This window comes from Ailuropoda melanoleuca, chromosome X, assembly GCF_002007445.2.
Source record: "Ailuropoda melanoleuca isolate Jingjing chromosome X, ASM200744v2, whole genome shotgun sequence".
NCBI lineage: Eukaryota > Metazoa > Chordata > Mammalia > Carnivora > Ursidae > Ailuropoda > Ailuropoda melanoleuca.
Window position 1 is genome coordinate 32,592,007 of NC_048238.1, and position 21,286 is coordinate 32,613,292.

At 38.7% G+C, this 21,286-nt stretch overlaps 1 protein-coding gene across 1 annotated transcript in view; it reads left to right on the forward strand.

Moving 5' to 3' along the window:
- The window catches only part of SYTL5 (synaptotagmin like 5), a 305,352-nt gene that overhangs the window by 227,402 nt on the left and 56,664 nt on the right, over nucleotides 1–21,286 (forward strand). The window contains exons 6-8 of the mRNA XM_034649230.1: nucleotides 16,633–16,748; nucleotides 18,172–18,280; nucleotides 21,117–21,251. Of these exons, the coding sequence (XP_034505121.1) occupies nucleotides 16,633–16,748; nucleotides 18,172–18,280; nucleotides 21,117–21,251 (360 nt within the window). The remainder of the gene's footprint in view (nucleotides 1–16,632; nucleotides 16,749–18,171; nucleotides 18,281–21,116; nucleotides 21,252–21,286) is intronic.

A 21,286-nucleotide genomic window follows, 5' to 3' on the forward strand; every position in this document is an offset into this window, starting at 1 on the left:
CATCATGGATATTTAATTTAAAAATTGTGAGTATAATTAATATGTTTAAGAAAAGTCATTTTAAAGCATGGCCAATCTGCAAGAGAAGTTTATTTGAGAACACTGTCATTCAGCTTTTCCCTATGGGCATTTGATGACTTTTAGGTGAATAAACATTATATCCTTGTGTCTTTATATGGAATCCTCTCTATGACTTTTGCTCTGGACTGAGATTTGGATCCCAGCTCCTTCTCAAGTAACCTTAAAACTGTAATGACTCAAACTTTTCCAGTTTCTACATTCCCTGATATTTGAATAGATATATTCTCATTCTTTTGGTACATCTAGGTTCCCTAATTTATATATCATTCTGCTTTTTTTTTCATTAATTTTTTTTTTGATTCAGGTGTTTAGCGACTTGATTTTGTAGCCTTTGTTTTCTCTAACATGCATTTAAGGATATAAATTTTCCTGTTTTTACTGCTTTATAAGGCTGCATCCCACACATTTTTATAGCCATCATTTTTAAGACATTTATTTCATTCTCTTGTGTAATTTCCATCATCTTTTTCTTTAGGAGTCCTTTGTAATTGTCTTTCACTTCTAATTTCATGGGATTTTCTGTATCTCTTTTTGCTACTGATTGCTAGCTTTATTCTGTTGTGGTCAGAGAACATACTTTATCTGATGTCAGTCTTTGAAATTTGGCCCAGCAAATGGTCAGTTTTGTTAAATGTTTCCTATACTGTTGAAAAAAAGAATTCTGCAGTTTATTTGAATATCCTAGATATGTCTATTCATGATGTCGGTTAATTGTGTTGTCCAAATTTCTCATATCCTTACTGATTGTTTTATCTCTATATTCTGTGTGATATTGAGAGAGGTATATACTAAACTCTCTCAATAATGATTGTCAATTTTCTATTGATCCTTTTAGTTCTGATAATATTTGATTTATATATGTTGAAATGATAGTCTTGAGTGCTTAAATATTTTGGATTGTGATATTTTATGGGTGTGCAGAAACATTTTTCATTATGAAAACTCCATCCTGATCTCTAGTTCTGATTTTTTCCTTAAAGTTTACTTTGTTTGTTGCCATGGCTGCAACAGCATTTTTTTGTGTATGTTTCTTTTAGTGTATGTTTGGCAAATTCTCTTTTATCCTTTTATTTTCAACCATTCTGTTTCCTTATATTTAAGGTGTATCTCTTGTAAGTAGCATGTAAATGTGCATGTATGTGTTAAATCCTGTCCAACAATTGTCATTAATTATTTATTCCATTTGTACTAACAAAATTACTTATATCTTTTACTTAAAATCTATCACCTATTTACTCATTCTCTGTCCCATCTGTCCATTCTTTTTTCTATTTATTTGCCTTCGTTTCAGTTGTCTAAGTATTTTTTCCATTTCTCCATTATTTAAACATTTTTATCACTCATCTAGTGATTACTCTAGTAATTACAACATACATTCTTGACTTATTAAAATCTAATATAAATTAGTGCTTTTGGTGCTTCTAATATCAGAATCTTAAAATGCTTTAACTCCCTTAACTCCCCTTCTAGTGCTATTGTACATTTTAAATATCTGTATATCAATACCTATACACACACATATATACATACATATACATATATATACTTAAAGAAATACACACACATATACATACTTAGTCCATTCAGACTGCTATAAAATAATAACATAGACTGGGTGGCTTATAAACAACAGAAATTTATTTCTCGCAATCTTGGAGACTGGGAAATCCAAAATCAGGTTTCTGACAGATATGTTGTCTGCTGAGGGCCTGCTTCCTGCTTCATAGATAGCTGTGTTCTCATTATGTCTTCACACTGTGAAAGGGGCAAGGGAGCTCTCTGGGGTCTCTTTATAAGGGCAACAGTCACCTGCCAAAGGCTCTATCCCCAAATACCATCACACTGGATTATGTTTCAATATGAATTATGAGGGGGGACACAGACATTCAGACTAACATACTTAATCCCACAAGAAATTATTGTTATTTTTATAGTCAATGTTCACTTAGATTTACTACACTGTTACCCTTTCCATTGCTTTGTATTTTTTATTACTACATTTCTGTGTTTCCTTCTGGGATAATTTTCCTTCTGCCTGAAGGGCACCCTTCAGTATTTCTTTTAGTGGAGTTCTCCTTGTGATAAATGCTCTCAGTTATTGTTTTTCTTAGCAATTCTCTATTTCACTCTTAGTTTTCAAGCATGTTTCTGTTGCTTACTGAATTCTAGGTTAGAAGTTACTAACTTTCACTCATTTGAGCACATTATTCCATTGGCTTTTGGTTTCCAGTGTTTTTGCTAAGAAATCAGATGTCACTATGCTGTTGCTTTTTTGAAAGTACTATCGACCCTTGAACAATGTGGGTTAGGGGCACTGACCCCCCCCCACATAGTCAAAAATCCATGTATAACTTTTGACTCCCTGAAAACTTAATAGCCTCTGTTGACCAGAAGCCTTACCAATAACATAAACAGTTCATTAGCACATATTGTGTATGTTACAGGTATTATATACTGTATTTTGACAATAAAGTGAGCTAGGAAAAAATTTTATTAAGAAAATTATAGGAGAGGGGCGCCTGGGTGGCACAGCAGTTAAGCGTCTGCCTTCGGCTCAGGGCATGATCCTGGAGTCCTGGGATCGAGCCCCACATTAGGCTCCTCTGCTGTGAGCCTGCTTCTTCCTCTCCCACTCCCCCTGCTTGTGTTCCCTCTCTTGCTGGCTGTCTCTCTCTCTCTGTCAAATAAATAAATAAAATCTTTTTTTAAAAAAAGAAATTATAGGAGAGAAAATGCATATATAGTACTGTGTTGTTATTATCAATACTGTAAGTTTCCATGATCTGTTTACAGGATGAATCATCTGTCAGTACCTATGCCGGTATTGTCTTCTATGATATAAAATACTGTAGATGTTAAGGGTGCCTTGGTGGCTCAGTCGGTTAAGTAGCCGACTCTTGATTTCAGTTCAGGTCATGATCTCAGGGTCCTGGGATTGAGCCCCACATCTGACTCCATACTCAGCAGAGAGTCTGAGGATTCTCTCTCTCCCTCTCCCTGTGTCCCTCTTCCTGCTCACATTTGCTCTCTCTCTAAAATAAAATAAATCTTTGAAAAATATGGTAGATGTTATGTGTATTATTAACATTAGACCTCAAAAATAAGATAATGTGAAAAAGAAATTCACGTTCATTTGTAGGTATGTCAACTCATGCATTGTTAATGAAGAAGCAACAATATGATCATTTTTTGGTAGCCTAGTGTAATTGATACTCCTGCTTCATGGTAGCCTAGCCTATGCACGAATGCATGGATTGTTATAAAATTTTTTATGGCATATGGTATTACAGTCATATTAATAATACAGTTTTGGAAACATTGTTACATTTTTCAAAACCACTTACCTGTAATGATAGGCTGATATGCAGTTTCTCCAACTAGGAGAGAGAGCTTAATGTAAGGTAATGTGATTCGTTGAAAGCAAAGTTAGAAAACAGTAAGAAAACTGATACATTAATCACGTATTAATTATCATTCATCTTATGCCTATGTGCGGATAGGCATAACTGCTTCCATATACGTCTTGCACACAGTGTTCTACATGGTAAATACTTAGGTGATGATGATGATACAAAAATGTCTCATACATTTCTTGTAGTTATTAGATTTTCACACAAAGACACATACGTAACAGATACGTTTCTTTTTTTTTTTTTTTTTTTTTTTTTTTTTTTTTTTTTTTTTTTTTTTTTTTTAAAATTTTTTTTTTTTCCAAAAAAAANGACAGCCAGCGAGAGAGGGAACACAAGCAGGGGGAGTGGGAGAGGAAGAAGCAGGCTCATAGCAGAGGAGCCTGACGTGGGGCTCGATCCCATAACGCCAGGATCACGCCCTGAGCCGAAGGCAGACGCTTAACCGCTGTGCCACCCAGGCGCCCCAACAGATACGTTTCTTAACTGTATGAACATATAATAAGTTTATTGACTTTATGGCATGATGATTACTAACTATTTGTTAAATGGGAGTGGGTCATCATAAGGGTCTTCATCCTGTCCTCTTCACACTGAGTGGGCTGAGGAGGAGGAAGGGGGGTTGGTCTTGCTGTCTTAGGGGTGGCAGAGGCCGGAGGAGGTGGAAAGGAGGGAAGGAGAGGGAGGTACACTCAGTGTAACTTTACAGAAATACATCATAATTTCTGACTTTTTTGCTTTTTCATCTCTCTTAAAATATTTCTATATAGTACCAATCCTTCTTCTACCATTTGCTTTAGTTTCAGCGCCCATGTCATAGAAGGGTCCATGTTGTCAAAGAAGCTGAAAGCCATATGGAATAATCGAGACTTTTCTGCTCTGTTGTCTAATGTCCATTTGTTTTCTGGCACCACTTCTTCTATGTCTTCTTTTTCTTCATCATCTGGACTGGTTCAGAAGCTCTCGTCTCCATCAAGCCACCTTCTGTTAATTCCTGTGATGTGGTGTCTGTTAGCTCTTGAACTTCTCCAAGATTCATACCTTGAAACCCTTTACCCGCCCCCCACCTTTTTTGCCGTAGCCTCAGTCTCTTTCATGATTTCCTTCATTGGCTCTGTACAAATCCTGTGAATTCATGCACAACATCTGGACACAGTTTTCTCCAGCAGAAATTTATTGATTCGGGCTTGATGGTTTTCATGGCTTCTCCTATAACAATGATGGCATCTTCAATGGTATAATCCTCCCACGCTTTCATGTTTTCTCCATCAGGGTTCTCTTCCATAATGTTGACAATCCATTCCATAGAGTACCATGTATAATGAAGCCTTAAATGTCCTTATGACCCTCTGATCTAGAAGCTGAATTAGAGACATTGTGTTTAGGGGCAAATAGACCACTTCGATGCCCTTGGTGTTGAAATCATGGGATTCTGGGTAGCCAGAGGCATTGTCCGATATCAAAATAGCTTTAAAAGGCAGTCCCTTACGGGCAAGGTATTTCCTGACTTCAGGGACAAAGCATGGGTGAAACCAATTTAGAGGAAGTGTTCTCATTGTTCAGGCCTTCTTGTTATACAACCAAAACACTAGCAGCTGATGTTTACCTTTTCCCTTGGGGGGGGGGGGGGCGAAGCTTAGCAGCTTTATAGTAAGCACAGTCCTGATCATAAACCCAACTGCATTTGCACGAAACAGTACAGTTAGCCTATCCCTTCCTGCCTTAAATCCTAGTGCTCGTTTCTCTTCATTACTAACAAATGTCCTTTGTGGCATATTTTCCCCCCAAATAGGGCACTTTCATCTGCATTAAAAACCTGTTCAAGCAGATATCCTTCCTCCTCCGTGAGTGTGTAAGTGTTGTCTGGGAACTCATCTGCGGCCTCTTAGTTGGCCAAAACTGCTTCCCCTGTTATCTTGACTTTTTTTCTCTCTTTCTAAAATTATCAAACCATCCTTTGCTGGCATTAAATTCTCCAGCTTTAGATCCTTCACCTTTCTTTTGCTTTAGGTTGTCATATAACGATTTCATGTTTTCCCCAAACCATAAGAGTCTATAGGCTATGCCTTTCTTATAACAATCTTGCACCTACATAGAAGCTGCGTTTTCAATACGAGATAGGTATTTTGGGAAAAGTGCAAGGTTTTCCCACCTGCTGGTTGTAACTGCAGCAACGGCTTCGTGAGTTTCTTTTTCTTTTTTTATGATGGTCCTTCCACTGGATTCATATATCTTGCATTGGTGGCTAACCATAGCTGCAGATCTCAATCTGTGGTGTGTATCAAGCAATTCATCTTTTCCTTATAATGCCATGACTTTTCTCTACTTCTTGGGAGCACTCCCAGCCTCACTAGTGGTACTGTGTATGGGTCCAATGGTGTCATTTGAAGTTTGAGGTATTGCACTAAACTGACAAATATGAGAACCATGAAGGATCGCTTTTTACTGTGATACGTAGTTTACTGTAGAAATGAACTGTTCACGTGGAGATGATTATTGTCACATGGCATCTTAAGTAGATACTTGGAACACAGAAGCTCACCACGATAGCAACAGGAGGTGACTATGAAATTACTCCATCAGTACGATTTATACTACTGGTAATTTTATGCAAATCATGATTTAATACTGCATCTTTACATTCGTTTATATTTTTCTCAGCTGCAAATAGTGCCATGTATGGTCTGTAAGTCTTTGCATAAATTTTGATAAATGTTCACAGTTTGTGATATATTTGTGTGTATTTTATGGTAGCAAATGATAAAACAGGCTCATGTCTGCATATATCTTATGCATTCATGACATACGTTTTTCCTAATTTTTTAATATTTCTAAGCTGTGCAGTTCATCTTTGAGTTTTTTCAAATTGTCACAAATCTCCAAAAATTTTAACATTATATTGGAAAAAATCCACATGTAAGTGAACCCATACAGTTCAAAGTTTTGTTGTCCAAGAATCAACTGTAACAATAGTTTTCACTGTCTCCTTTTAATATTTTCCCCTTTTCTGTTGGATTTACACAGTTTCTATAACACATCTAGCCTATAACACATCTAGCCTATTTGTCCATGTTGTTGTATCTAGACTGTCTTAAGTCTGCATCTATTAATATCTTTTGTCATATTTGAATATTGCTCAGATAATATCTCTTCACATATTGCTTTCTCCCCTCTCTCTCCTCTATTTCAGATACTCCAAATATGTATATTAGTTTTATTTAATAGCTTTCATGTATCTCTTATACTCCTTTCCATATTTTATCCCTTTATATCTCTGAATTCATTTTGTATATTTTTTCTGATCTTTCAATTCACTAATCGTATCTTTGACTATGTCTAATTTGCTGTTAAGCACATTTATTTAATTCATAAGTTCAGTTGGGTTTTTAAGTTTTAGATTTTTCATTTTGCTTTTGTTATGTTTCTGACTCTGCTGACCTTCACCCTTTTCTTGTAATTTCTTGGATATTTATAATTATTTAAAAGTCTATGAATGATCATTCTATTATCTGAGTCCCTTATGGGACTGGTTTTCTGTTTGTTTGTTTCTCTTGGTTTTGGTCATATCCTGTTTTCTCATAAACCTGATAACTTTTGATTGATGGACAAAGTATTTGAAAAATTGTAAAAGTTAGTGAAATTCTGTGTAACAATATCTATCATTTGAGAATGTATATTTTACTTCCAGGAGGAAAATAAAATAAGACCACTAAATATTCAAGATTATCTTAATCAAATCAGAGATTGAGCTGATTTCAAAATTGGAGCCTCTCTCCCTGTGAGAGCTGATCTATTTTGGGGTCCCATTTAAGGACTAGACCTTCAAGGTCTCAAAATATACTGATTATGTAAGACAGGCATTTGGTTTTAGATTTTATAAATAGTGGAAATTAGAACACTAAGAGGTTAAGATGTGTATTAATAGAGTTGGGATAAGTATCAAAGTTTGTTTATTTCTTCAACCAGCTCTTTTCCCACAAAACGCTGTCAAGGTGGGATTTACCATTTCAGGGCAATGAAGAAGAAAATGGAATTTTAATAAATGACTGACCTTCCAATTGCAGAGTCTGAGGACTTATAAGGAATTTCTCAATAACTATTTTTCTAATCCTATACAGAATTTTTATTTGATTACTAGTATTAAATCATTTCTATTTCTTAATCCATTACTGTTCACCCTCTTCTCTAACCCCAGACCCTCATTTACTCAGACAATAGTAACTAGGGATTGTGACTCATGAGCCCTTCAATCGATCAGGAGTTGCTTCAAGCTTCTATATGGGAAGAGGAATTTTGTTTTTAACCTCTAAATGCCACTTGTAATCACTGAAGCATACTTCTCAATATAAGACCCAAGTGTCTGGTGTATTCACACATTGCTAATTGAAAGTTTTGCCATCAGTTGGTCTGCTAGTCAGTATAGATGGTAATTGCAGGTCCGATTGACATAAACTTTTCTCTAAATCTTGTCAGATCAACATTAGGTTATATTAATAAGAGATAAACTTTAAATGTGTTAAGTCATTGGAATTTGGAGGTTGTTTGTTATGGAAGCTACTCTACCCAAACTAATACCCCCCTTCCTGTGTTTTTTACCTTAATATGTATATGCTATGTATTTTACTTATTAGTCCTGTTTATTATCTTTCTTCCTCCACTAGAATATAAGCTTTATAACCATGAGGGCAGGGGTTTTTATCAATAATGTTCACTGATGTAGTTCTAGTGCCTAAAAGAATGCCTATAGCGGGTACTCTGTGACTGTTAATGATGGATGAATAAGCAAATGAACGGATACATGAGTGAGTGAATGAGTGAGTGAGTAGATGGCAGGTTTCTACTTAAAGCATTTCAGGCTTAAGCAAGTTATGGAACAAATGTGGTTTTCTTTTGTCAGCAGCATGGGATTAAAAAAATACAAAAAGTCCATGAGCAATGCCAAGTACATTTGCCCTCGGAACACAGTAAATTTTCAGCTGTCACAGAAAAACAATACCAGTTGTTGTCAGAAGGGTGTAAGAATAAATAATAACAAATTGAAAGTTCTGTGTCTTCCGTAGTAGATGTTAATGCATCAATACAGAACTTCTAAATCACTTGCACTACTTTTATTGATGAAACAATAACTTAATAACCCCAACCATCCACCTATCCAATTGATCCATCCATGTATCAACCCATCCATCCATCCCGTTTATAATATTTATTGATAACCTTTTGGTATACTAGGACATTCAGATACAAAGATGAATAAAACATAGACTGCCCTCAATGGTTTCACAGTCTAAGGAGGAAGATGAGTTTATTACAGTATTGTCTCCTCAGTAGCGTAAACTCTGTTTTTATGCATTCAAATGTCTGGAGGAAGAAACAGAGCTTTCAATTAATTCTTATGCTTCTATGACAACAACTTACATCCTTCTGTGACAGCTGGAAATTTACATGATGAGTGTCTAATTTGATTTATCAAAGTCCCTCCTTATTTTTAAAGCTGAAAACAGACCATTACTTCTCCACTATTCCTGCTACTAGTCTGTGTGATCTCTGAGACTTAAACTGTCAGTATTAGAAGTATCTTGTTTGCTATTTATGGACTAGTTTTCAAAAAGGAAGCATGAATGATATTTTATTGGCAGTGAACACCCTTTGTTTGTTGTGAGGGAATGCTACAACACCACTGGGCTGTCTCCATGCTTAATAGACCATAAAATTGAAATTCTCACCCTGACCTCTAAGAGATGAGATGAGTCAGAAAGTGACTCATTCTCTAATCAGTTGGAAGCACAACCTTTATTGTCATTTACCTCGGATTGGATCAAAATAAAGAGATTTTATTGCTGGACCACTGGAACGATTTATAGCAAGGACTGATGGAGGGAGGCTACCTGTTACAATGGGCTGAGCGGCCCTTGGCATTTTCTACAATCACTTCTTATTTTAACAAGTTGGTTGCTGTAGGTCTAGTCTTAGATTTAACTCTAGAAACAGAATGAAAGGGACCCTGACACAGCCAATTAGTTCATTTTGCTCTCTTAATGAGAACTACAAAATTCCACATTATTATACTAGCTGTGGCAGTTGCCATCCAACACAAAGACAGTCATAATGATCATTTTTCCTAATCAGCACTCCAGTTGAACTCAGAAAGACAACGTGACGGAACCAAAAAGTGAGTTACTTCTATGGTATTGATGACCTGATCTTCTATTCATGCCATGTGACATTTCATGCTGTTGTGTATCCTTGTGAGAGTCTTTGTCTTTTTAAAGAAGGAGGAAACTGATGTTTTTGTTTTCGATGAATTGGTAATAATTACTGAAGTAGATGAAATATAACCAAAATAGATAAAATATGGGTCTCCGCCAGTAAACTTGAAAGAAGATAGTACCAACAGTTGGAAGATAGAGAGAGTGCAAAAGGGAATGTATCATCCTTTGTTATGAGGAAGAGAAATTCAGCCCCTGACATCTGGAAACTGGTCTCATGTTTACATGCAGGCTTTGATGCTGTTAGGAGATGAGCTGACACTCACAGGGAGGCCATGGTGTTCATCTGCTAGGAATAATCTCAGAGAATCGGCATCCCATAGGATTACACTGCAACCATGATGAAGTGAAACAAAGGAAGAACAATACACAGTCTTAGACAAAAACAAGGTGACTGTTCAAGCCACAAAGTACAAAACAACCCCCTTTCCTGACTGGTGTGAATGACCTGCTGCTTCCTTACCAATTGCAGCTTCAGCCTTATTCTCATTTGCCCTCCATCTACATAAAACCTATTAAGACACCAGTCGTCGCATTGTCCCCACTTCCTGACATCACCTAATCTAGACCAAATCCCTGCTCTCTTGAACTCTCTCCAAAATTACCTACCATAAATCCAAATCCTATATTAAACTCTTTCAGATGCCCTCTTACTGAGATGCACTATGGCTCATGGCATGTGTTTTCCTTCATTGTGGTGAAAAAATATCTCAACTTGTTCAACATTAGTGGGTTCCTGGTGATCTTTGATTTGATGGGCATTGACAGTTGCCACATAGTGATTTCAGAATCAGCCCCACTTTATCAAGTTTCCAGAATCTAGCTACAAGGGAAAGATTAACATCAGAGTGATCCCACACTGATCCGGAGAATTTGGGAGTGGTCAGAAACTGTTTTGAGTGCCTTGACGTGCTATTTTTGAGTCACCTATTAATTATATACAAGAGCCCTGTCCAGGTTTTAGAATGCTTTGTTGACTGTGTAGTATCTTAACATCTACATAGACTAGAGGGTTTTTTTTAAAATGTCAAATTATCATATGTAGCAAGACACTCTGTAACGTGTATGTACAATTTAAACAATAATGTGATGTATTCATCACCCAGTTTAAGAATGAGACTGTTCTCATTTTGTATTTTTCATTCCCTTGCTTTACTTCATGGTTTTTGCTGCATTTGGATGTGTCCCTAGGTGATATATAACTTTTCATTTTTGAGTGCTACAGAAATGGAAATCGTGCTATATATATTCTTTGTGACATTTTTAGCTCAGCATTTTTTGTGCAATCTATCCATGTTTATGTGAATACCATTACATGCACCTTTATCCTCACTATTGTATCATCATGTAATGTGTCTATTTGATGGGCATTTATACTGTTTCAGTTTATAATGTTATAAAAATACTGGTAGAATATTCTTTTTCTTTTCATCATGAGTAAGTGTACTCTTTAATCCCCATCCCATATATCCCGTCACCCCACTCACCTCCCTTCTCGTAACCATCAGTTTGTTCTCTTTGGTTAAAGCCTTCCTTAGTTTCTCTCTCTCTCTCTCTCTCTCTCTCTCTCTCTCTCTCTCTCTTTGTCCATTTGTTGTTTCCTAAGTTCCCCCATATGAGTGAGATCATATGGTATTTGTCTTTCTCTGACTAACTTATTTTGCTTAGCGTTATACTCTCTAGCTCTACATATGTTGTTACAAATGGAAAGATTTCACTATTTATGGCTAAATAACATTCTGTGTGTGTTTATACACACACACACACACACACACACCCCCCACATCTTCTTTATCTGTTCATCTGTCCTTGGACACTTGGGCTGTAGTTTGGCTTTTGTAAAGCTGCAATAAATGTAGGGGTGCGTGTATGCCTTTGAATTAGTGCTTTTGTATTTCATGGTGGGTATCGTGGTTATTTTCTTTACTCGTTCACTCCTGCTGTATTCCTATCAGTCTACCCCCAGGATACATGTGTGGGTGTGTGCCTGCACACACGTACACAATCATAGCCCATCCTATGAAATGCTATGTAGTATTCCTTCGCTTCTCTAAGTTTTCATCTTTACTTAAAGCCTTGTTATAGCTGGCAACTCTGCGTTCTTTTCTGGCGGTTTAGCCAAATGTAAAGAGTATGAGCTTTCAGTATAAATCCTGTTTCTGTCATACCGCCATTATACCTTTGGCAAGTTGTTTAACCCTTGTGAGCTTTGGTTTCCTCCTCTGAAAGAGAGAATACTAACAACTACTTCATGGCTTACAGTGAGGACTAGAGATCTGTATTAAGCGCCTAGCACATTACTTGGTACATGATATACACGCGCTAGGTATTGGCTCCCCATTCTTCCGACAAGGCTCCCATCTACCTCCAGGACCAGAGAACGTGGCAAAGGCACAATCCCAAGAGATTGTTCTGATGTTGCAGAGCTCTGGAATGACAGATGACTCAAGTGCACATCGGAGTTGAGCAAATACAAGGATTATAGTTATTGTTTTTACAAGGATAGCAAGAGGTAATGACTAACGATTCTGGGAAGACCTTATTTGGGTTATAGGTGTTGGCAGCAGCTCTAGGCACATATGGTAAAGATGATATGGAGGACCACTTCCTGGGGTATGTAGACAGGTGATGTTCCACTTTCCCCTGTCACACAGAAAACTGCTGGTGGCGTGCTCTCCAGCTCACCCCATATCCCAGAAAGATTAAAAAAAATAATAAAAACAGAAGTGAGATTTTTGGTATGCCACTATAGGGTCACTTTCAATCGCTAATCTATATTTATTTCCATTTTTTCTTTTTGTGTAAACTCTGTCCTATTGCAGAGGTTGGCAAATTCTTAAAAACTAAAATTCCAGAGAGTAAATATTGAAACTTTGAAGACCATGTGGTTTCTGCTAAAAATACTCAACTTTGCTTTATAGGAGAAAAGCAGCCAGAGATAATACATAAATAAATGGGCATGGCTGTATTCCAATAAAACTTACAGATGCTGATTTTAAATAGAATTCATATACTTTTCATATGTCATGAAATAGTGTTCTTTTGATTTTTTTCCCAACCACGAAAAAATGTAAAAACCACTCCTAGCTCCCAGACCCATACAAAACATGTTGGGGGGTGAATTTTGCCCACACACCATTGTTTGCCAACCTCTGCCCTATTGGTCTCCTGAATTTTCAGTATTTATTTTCTCACAACCTGTGCACGTCATTTCCTGAGTTGGATATTAAAACAAATATATTTCTACGTTGGAGTATTTTCCTTTTCTCTTGCCATCATAACAAATTTAGCAGCTTCAAACAGTGCAAATATATTATCGCCCCGTTCCGTAGCTCAGAAACATGGGCTAGCTGAGTCTGTTTCTCTAGTCAAGTTCGCAAGGCTGAAATCAAGGTGTTGGCTGGCTGAGCTCCCATTGGAAGGCTTTGCAAAGATTTGGCTTCCAAGCTCACTTTGGTAGGCAGAATCTGATTCCTTAGGGCTGTAGGAATGAGGCTCCTGTTTCCTTCTCTGCTGTTAGCTAAGAGCCAGCCTTAGTTCCGAGAATCCTCTCTGGTCCTTGCCTGTTGATGTCTACATCTCAGAGCCTTCTTAGTGCATCGGATCTTTCTCACATTTGAAATCTGACTTCCCATTCTCTAGCATTGAAGCGTCACAGATCCGACTTCCTCCTCTTCTTCCTGATTTTAAGGGCTCTGTGATCACTTTGGGTCCACCTAGATCATCTAGGACAATCTCCCTATTTTAAGGTCAGCTGATTAATAACTTTAATTCCATTAGCAAAGTGCAGTCATAGCAGTACCAAGCATTTGGTTGAATAACGGAGGGACAGGAACCTCGAAGAGACACCTTGAGAATTCAGAATAGCACAGTTACCACCTCTGTTTCCAACATGAATAATGTTATATAAGTCTGTGGAGTACTTGAGATGCATCCAGAAATAATTCAACCCATTCAAGCATTTTGTTTTGGTAGATTAGATTTTCTTAGATTTGATATATTCCATAAATATATTGTATGTAGTTTGTAGCTAATCCAGTAGCCTTTGCTTCTCAACAGACGATCTAGCCACTTGGGAGTAAATCTGAGAGATACATGCTATAGTCTTTCCTCTCAGTGAATAATTTGCTCCAAGGGTAACATTTTCCCTTTTTATCCCCACTAGTGGAACTGTGTTTCATATATAATTTAATTTGATGGGTGGTAACGAGGGCACGTATTGCATGATGCACTGGGTGTTATACGCAACTAATGAATCATCGAACTTTACATCAGAAACCAGGGATGTACTGTATGGTGACTAACACAATATAATTTAAAAAATTATTTAAAAATAATTTAATTTTGTCTTTTCTATTTATTTTTATTTTTTTTTTTNCTGATAGCTGAGTAATATTCCATTGTATATATGGACCACAGCTTCTTAATCCAGTCATCTGTTGAAGGGCATCTCGGCTCCTTCCATGATTTGGCTATTGTGGACAATGCAGCTATGAACATTGGGGTGCATATGGCCCTTCTCTTTACTACGTCTGTATCTTTGGGGTAAACACCCAGTAGTGCAATGGCTGGGTCATAGGGTAGTTCAATTTTTAACTTTTTAAGGGACCTCCACACTGTTTTCCAGAGTGGCTGTACCAACTTGCATTCCCACCAACAATGTAGGAGGGATCCCCTTTCTCCACATCCTCTCCAACAATTGTTGTTTCTTGCCTTGTCTATCTTTGCCATTCTAACTGGCGTAAGGTGGTATCTCAGTGTGGTTTTGATTTGAATTTCCCTGATGGCTAATGATTTTGAACATTTTTTCATGTGTCTGTTAGCCATTTGTATGTCTTCATTGGAAAAGTGTCTGTTCATATCTTCTGCCCATTTTATGATTTGTTTATTTGTTTCTCGTGTATTGAGTTTGAGAAGTTCTTTGTAGATCTTGGATACCAGTCCTTTATCTGTGGTGTCCTTTGCAAATATATTCTCCCATTCCGTGGGCTGTCTCTTAGTTTTTTTGACTGTTTCCTTGGCTGTGCAGAAGCTCTTTATCCTGATAAAGTCCCATAAGTTCATTTTATCTTTTATTTCTCTTGCCTTTGGAGATGTGTCGTGAAAAAGGTTGCTCTGGCCGATGTCATAGAAGTTGTTGCCTATGTTCTCTTCTAGAATTTTGATGGATTCCTGTCTCACATTGAGGTCTTTCATCCATTTGGAGTTGTCTTTTCTATTTATAAGTAGCATTTCAGAGTAATTGCTGGTGGGGAACATATTGACATATTTTTCTGGGTTTTTTTAAAATTTAGGATCCAGTTATTAATTTCTAAGAACACTTAGTTACTGAATCACATGTGTATGATTCCTAGGGCTAGAAATCTCTAGTTGATTCTCAGCTGCTTTTCTTCAGCCACCACATCTGACTTGTCACCAATCTGGCTGGTTTTCAGTGGCCCAAGAATCTCTATCCTTCTTTTCACCCATTGCCCCCATCCCTGATATACATCTTCATCATTTCCTATTCTACCTATTGCAGTAATTTCCTAATTGTCCTGCCTCTGGTTTCTCCTTTGTCCATATAATTTCCAGAGATTATATCATCCAGCCATAGCTTTAGAAAAACTGAGAGTTCACTCTAACTCCTTAACATGACATTCAAATATTTCCATTATATGACCCAATCCTAACTTTCAACCTCTTTTCCATTACAGTCCTCTGTAGAAGTGTTCAGACAGGGGTATTTGAACGCTACTGTACCAACACTTCGATAAGCCATGTTCAGAGAATGGTAAATAGACCTGTGCAACTGAGATAAAGGGTTTGTGTAGTCATTGCAGGCAGGGCCTTTAAAAATGGGCATGGTTGTTCAAAGATGATTTCTCTCATCTATGGAACATAAGAACTAGGAAGATCGGTAGGGGAAGAAAGGGATAAAGAAAGGGGGGGTAATCAGAAGGGGGAATGAAGCATGAGAGACTAAGGACTTTGAGAAACAGACTGAGGGCTTAAGAGGAGAGGGGGGTGGGGGATTGGGATAGGCCGGTGATGGGTATTAAGGAAGGCACGTATTGCATGGTGCACTGGGTGTTATACGCAACTAATGAATCATCGAACTTTACATCAAAAACCAGGGATGTACTGTATGGTGACTAACATAATATAATAAAAAAACATTTAAAAAAACCCCAAAAAACAAAGATCCTTCTTTTGCACCTTCAACATTTGGTTGATTACGAAATCCAGGCAGGCCCTTCTACTTTCTATATTTTTAATTTATCTCTACTTCCCCTCTTTTTAATTTATTTCCTCATTTCCCCAGCATGGGTCTTATCATCTCTCTTCTAGACTATTGCCATGGCCAAACCTGTCTCTTTATTCCGTTTGCTCTTTACTCTAAGCCAGTCATCATATTACATCAAGGTATCATTCTAAAACAGAGTCTAATTTTAGCCACTTTGTAATTCAAAACCTTCATTCATTCCCCCCTATTTCCACTGAAGAGTATTTTCCCACCAATGCAGTGGTTAAGAACTTGAGCCCTAGGCCAGACTGCTTGGGATAGGATCCCGGCACTATTACTTACCAGCTATGTGATAGGAGACATGTCATTTTATTGCTCTATGTGTCAATTTCCTCATCTATAAAATGAGGATAATGTTTACACAGGTTTGTTATGTGGATAAAAATATATGAAGAGCAATTAGCAAGTAACTGGTATATAGTATATATTCAAGTAATAGTAGCCATTATAATCACCATAAAATACTGGAGACATTGAGATAGACTCTATAAATGACTGGCTATTTTTCCACTCAATTAGGGATTTTCGAGAGTTAATTATTTGGCTAAATAACTGAATTTCAATGCTCTCCCCCTTTTCCCTTGAGCAGACAGCTAAGGATCGTAACTGGTGAATGGTTTTTTGAAGAAAAGGCAAAGCGTTTCAAGCAAGTCAATGTTCTGGGCACCGATGTAGTCCGACAGTCCATCTTGAGAAGAAGTCCAGGTAATTAAAGCAATTATTTGGTTTCAAAACTGTCTTACTCTTCATTTTGGTGGGCTCTGTAATTTCCCTACATATGTTGCAAATGAATGTAGTTGAATTTCCCTGAATCCCTTAGATCATTTCAAAACTCAGTAGCATGAAATCTAAATCTGCAATTCATACAAGGGAAGAGGAAGTCAGTAGAAAATAAAATCCACAGTGATTTTCCATCTATCTAACACACTGAGATTTTCAAAGGAGGCATTTATCTTCATCACAGATAGTTCTTTCCCTGAATGCACTTCCAGGATTTTACTAGACATTTAAGAAAGTAACATAAAACAGATGAATTAAATGATTCACATTGTCAAAGCAATCCTTGATTTTTCAACAAGTTGCATTTCAATAAAATTGCTTTTAAATGTTCCTTTTACTAATCCAGTGGTTCTCAACCAAACGATGAGAGCGTGTACCATGCCCTCCTCCCTCAAGCCAGGGGAGCATTTAGAAATGCAAGGGGGTGTTTCTGGTTGTTGCAATGTCTGGGGTGGAACGAACAGCATTTAATGGGCAGGAGCCAGAATGCTAAATGGCCTGAAATGCTCAGGGCCCTGTTACTCAATGAAGAATTATACCGTCACCCAATGCAAATCACACCCCACCTTGAGACTGCTGTTCTGTGCATTCAACCGACAGTTTAATTGGTTAACTATCAAGTGAAACTTGTGTTTAGGGGACTATTGCTCACGTGCGGGGAGGCATCTTCTGGCCTGTTGCTAGGGCCTCTCATCTTTCATAGCCAGGGACAAATGCCCGTGATGTTAAGTCCGGCAGGTAGAGCTGGAAGGTTTGGGATGATTCCAGTGTCACTTCTGGTTGTGGCCCTAGCAAGGAAGGGCTTTCCCCCGTGGGTGAGACCAGGTCTGATGCCACAGGGGGGTAGAATGGAGGAGAGTTAGAATGAAGCAATTAGCTCTGGCTGCTTTCCCCACTCGAACCTCAGAACCTTTCGGAATGTAGACTCCCTCAAGTCATGAGGTATAGACACAGCTGCTCCCCCTCACAGGGAATCTGGTTTATGCGCCCAGAAATCAGGTATTGTTTCTATAATCCCGTCTCTAGGGATTTCGAGTTCTCATGAACCCAGGCTCCTCTGCCCTAAAAATATCTGTAGCGGGATGATGTATCCCCCCTCCATCGCAGTCATCCCTAGAAAGCTTATCTCAGCAAACCTCCCACAGATGAGTCCTGATCTTCGTCTTCATTTAACTCCGGGACAGTCAGCAGATTAGAAATAACTGTGTGACGGGATGGGAATGTCATCGCCGATTATTGTAGACTTCTTTGTCCCATGCTAACGTAGGAAAGAGAATGGAGAAGAGAAAATTGCTCTCATTTCTGGCAATTTTGTATGGAAATTTGTCTTCTGATTGTTTTTAATGAGGAACTGAAGAAATACAAAGTCAAGAGCAACCCCACCAGGACCCAGGAAAGGCAGACACTTCACCTTCTGCCAGGCAAAAGGCCAGTCATGATGGACCCAGGAGAAAGGGGTAAGACACACCTTTTCCAAGGGAATAGTTGCTCTTTATTCTAGAAACCTCTGAAATAAAAACTCCATAGTTTTTCAAGTTGGATATCACTTCAGTGACCCAGAGAAGGTCAACATACCTGACCAAGGCAACATTCTCCTATCATTCCCCTCAGGAAATGCAGTTTTATTTACTTTTGGTCTTAGACAATTAAAGGTCCCCTTGGACCTGAACCTATAAAAGTTTTTCTTTCACTTGGCATATCTGGTCTCGCACTGAAAGGCTCTCATTATGTTGAGGTAGAAACTTTCATGTCTGGACCAGTCTTGTCTATAAAGAGGTGACAACTCGCTTAGTTGTCACCTCCCTCGCCCAACCTAAGTGCTGATATAGGAAATATCCAAATGGAAGATTTATTAATTGGGCTTAAAACATAGTGTCCCCTGTTTAAAATGTGGGCTTCCTTAAGGAAGAAATCATCTTTGGCTACCCCAGTAACTTAATTCAGAAAAGATATGTCTCAAGTACGAAGAATCAGAATGGGAAGCACGTAGGGGAGCAAGATTCAGGGGGGCAGTAGGAAACTGGGAGCATCAGGGCTTCCTCAGGGGAGATAGGAGGACCCTAAAAGGCAGGTAGAAAGGACCAAAAGGCCAACTTCTGCTTCCCAGCTCTGCATTTTGCAGGGCTTCGTTTCTCAGGCAACTGTCGGTCTCTTTTGTGACTTAGGTAGTGAGGATTCTCATATCCACCAAGTCACTTCATGATTCTTTCTAAGTAGCATTGTTTTGTTCTCTCAGCGGGAAGCAGTTTGAGACACTGCTAGTATCTAAGCCTTTCTCTGGCTCTAGAGAAAGTCTGGTTTGGTTTTGTTTGGTTTTTGTTCTTAGAATCTTGAACTGTGAGTGCAAAAGAAACCTAAATGGCCTGTAACTCAGACACTCATGACGAACCATGTCTTCATTAATGAGCAGAGATGAATGTGAGAGAGACCTTGGAGTGACCATATATCCCACGTATCGGTCCTTCTTCCCAGGTTGAGTCCGCTTGTCGCCCTTCGGAGCCCCCTCAAGGCCTTGTGCCTGTGTATCACGTGTTACATTGTAGTCTGACGCCACGCCCCAACTCCCCAGCCCCAGCACACGCTGAACTTTGAGCTCCCTTAGTGCTGGACCTGTGGCTTTTTGCTTTCTTTCTTTTCGCGCTACAGTCTCCGGCGTGGTGCCTGGCTCATGAATGCTTGTAGGAGCTGTAATTTGCAAACCCATAGCCCAGGCTTCACCGCGTAGGTCACAGAACGATGAACTTGGAGCTGGGAGACAAGAAGTAACCCACCAGCACAGTGAATTGTATACACTCTGAATTAAAAACGATCACAGCTCTGGACTGCACCCTGTGGGAACGCAGAACTGAGATCTGATGGATCTGTCTTCAAGGACTGTAACAGCTAGTTGGGTAGCAAAGGTTCACGCCTAGAAAATTAATACATATAGAAGAAGTTTGGGAAAGTGTAAGATGACAATCTGAGCTACCTGAAAGCCTTTCTAAATGAAGAGGGAAGTGTTAATTCACTACAAGAGAGATCATAAGGTGATGAATAACTAAGTCAATCTTAAATAAGGGGCTTAGATAATCAGGGTCGGGAGGTCACAGAGGCCATTGGGAAAGACATCAAATTGTAAGTGTGACTAGATGAGGACCTTGAAAGGTGGGTGGGGGTCCAGGATAGCAAAAGGTGGGGAAGAGTGATTCCACATGAAAGAAACAGCTTAAGTAGAAGAATGGACGTGGGGTCACGTACAAGGGGGTTCTCAGAGCAGCACAGATTGATATTATATTAAGTGTTGTTGTCACCAAAAAAATGTAATTTTCCAGTTAGATTGAAGCTTCTGACACTTTGACAAGATACTCTATATATCTTTGGAACGGAGACATCTTGGCAGCTTCTATTAAGATTGTCCCCGTACCTGTGGAATACATGTTTTCACCCTAGAAAACCCGAATGTAAGATAAATGAACTGGCTTCTCCCAATGCTGTCATAACAAGAATATAGCTTTGGTTCTTTTTTTAAAGTATATTTGAAAACCCCCATGTTTTGGGCACTCAGTAGCCTGGATCATGACTCAAATCTCAGTTCCTGAAAAGCTATTTTTGCTCAAGTTCTAAATAATTTAGTAAAATGGCAGTGGAGTCAGATTTCATCCTATATGAGACACTCCACTGTTCAGACTTCACTCCCATGGGGAGAAACGTCATGAAAGATAGAAAGATGGTTTCCACCACCTGGGTTTAGTCATTCACTCTGCAAGAACTGATTGGGTTCTCGTGTGTACCAGGCATCACTCTAGGCTCAGGGGAACGGGCAGGAAACCAGCAGGGCAGAGTTGCTGTTCTCATGGAGCTTAGTCTAATCAGTGGCCACCTCAGTGTGTCCCAGAGGATCACTTTAGCTCCCCTTTCTGAGCAAGGGGAGTTCAGGCTCCCTATTCTTAGCATCCCTGAATACAGACTCAACCCAGGCGATATTTCTCCATTCTCGGGTGATAGTGGGGAGTTCCAAAGCTGATGGTCTTTTTCCGAGCAGGGACAGAGACCTGGCTTACCAGCAAGTGGGGTGGCCTTGGGAGCAGGTGATAACTGCCTCTCCCCTCCCCCTTGACAGTGTATGGCAGAGGCACCAGGAACTCCCCACAACCAATCAGCCCCGAGGCCACGTTATTGAAGAATTATTTACTGTTGAGAATATTGAAGATGATATTCTTTGTTTTTTTTTTTAAGGAATGGTATTCTTGAAATTTTGAAATGCCTTTTCTCTAATGTGACCTTTTAAGTATAGACATATTTATATAATTTCAGATTTCTTCTGGCCAAGTTCAGGTCAGCAACCAGAGGAGAAATCATAACTCCAAAAATGGAAAGTGGGCGGAGCTACAGCTTGGACTTAGACAGCCAAAACTTTCGGAGTTTAAAGTCAGTCCCTGGTTCGGACAGGTAAGGCACATACAGATTGGGCAGTGGTAGAGCCT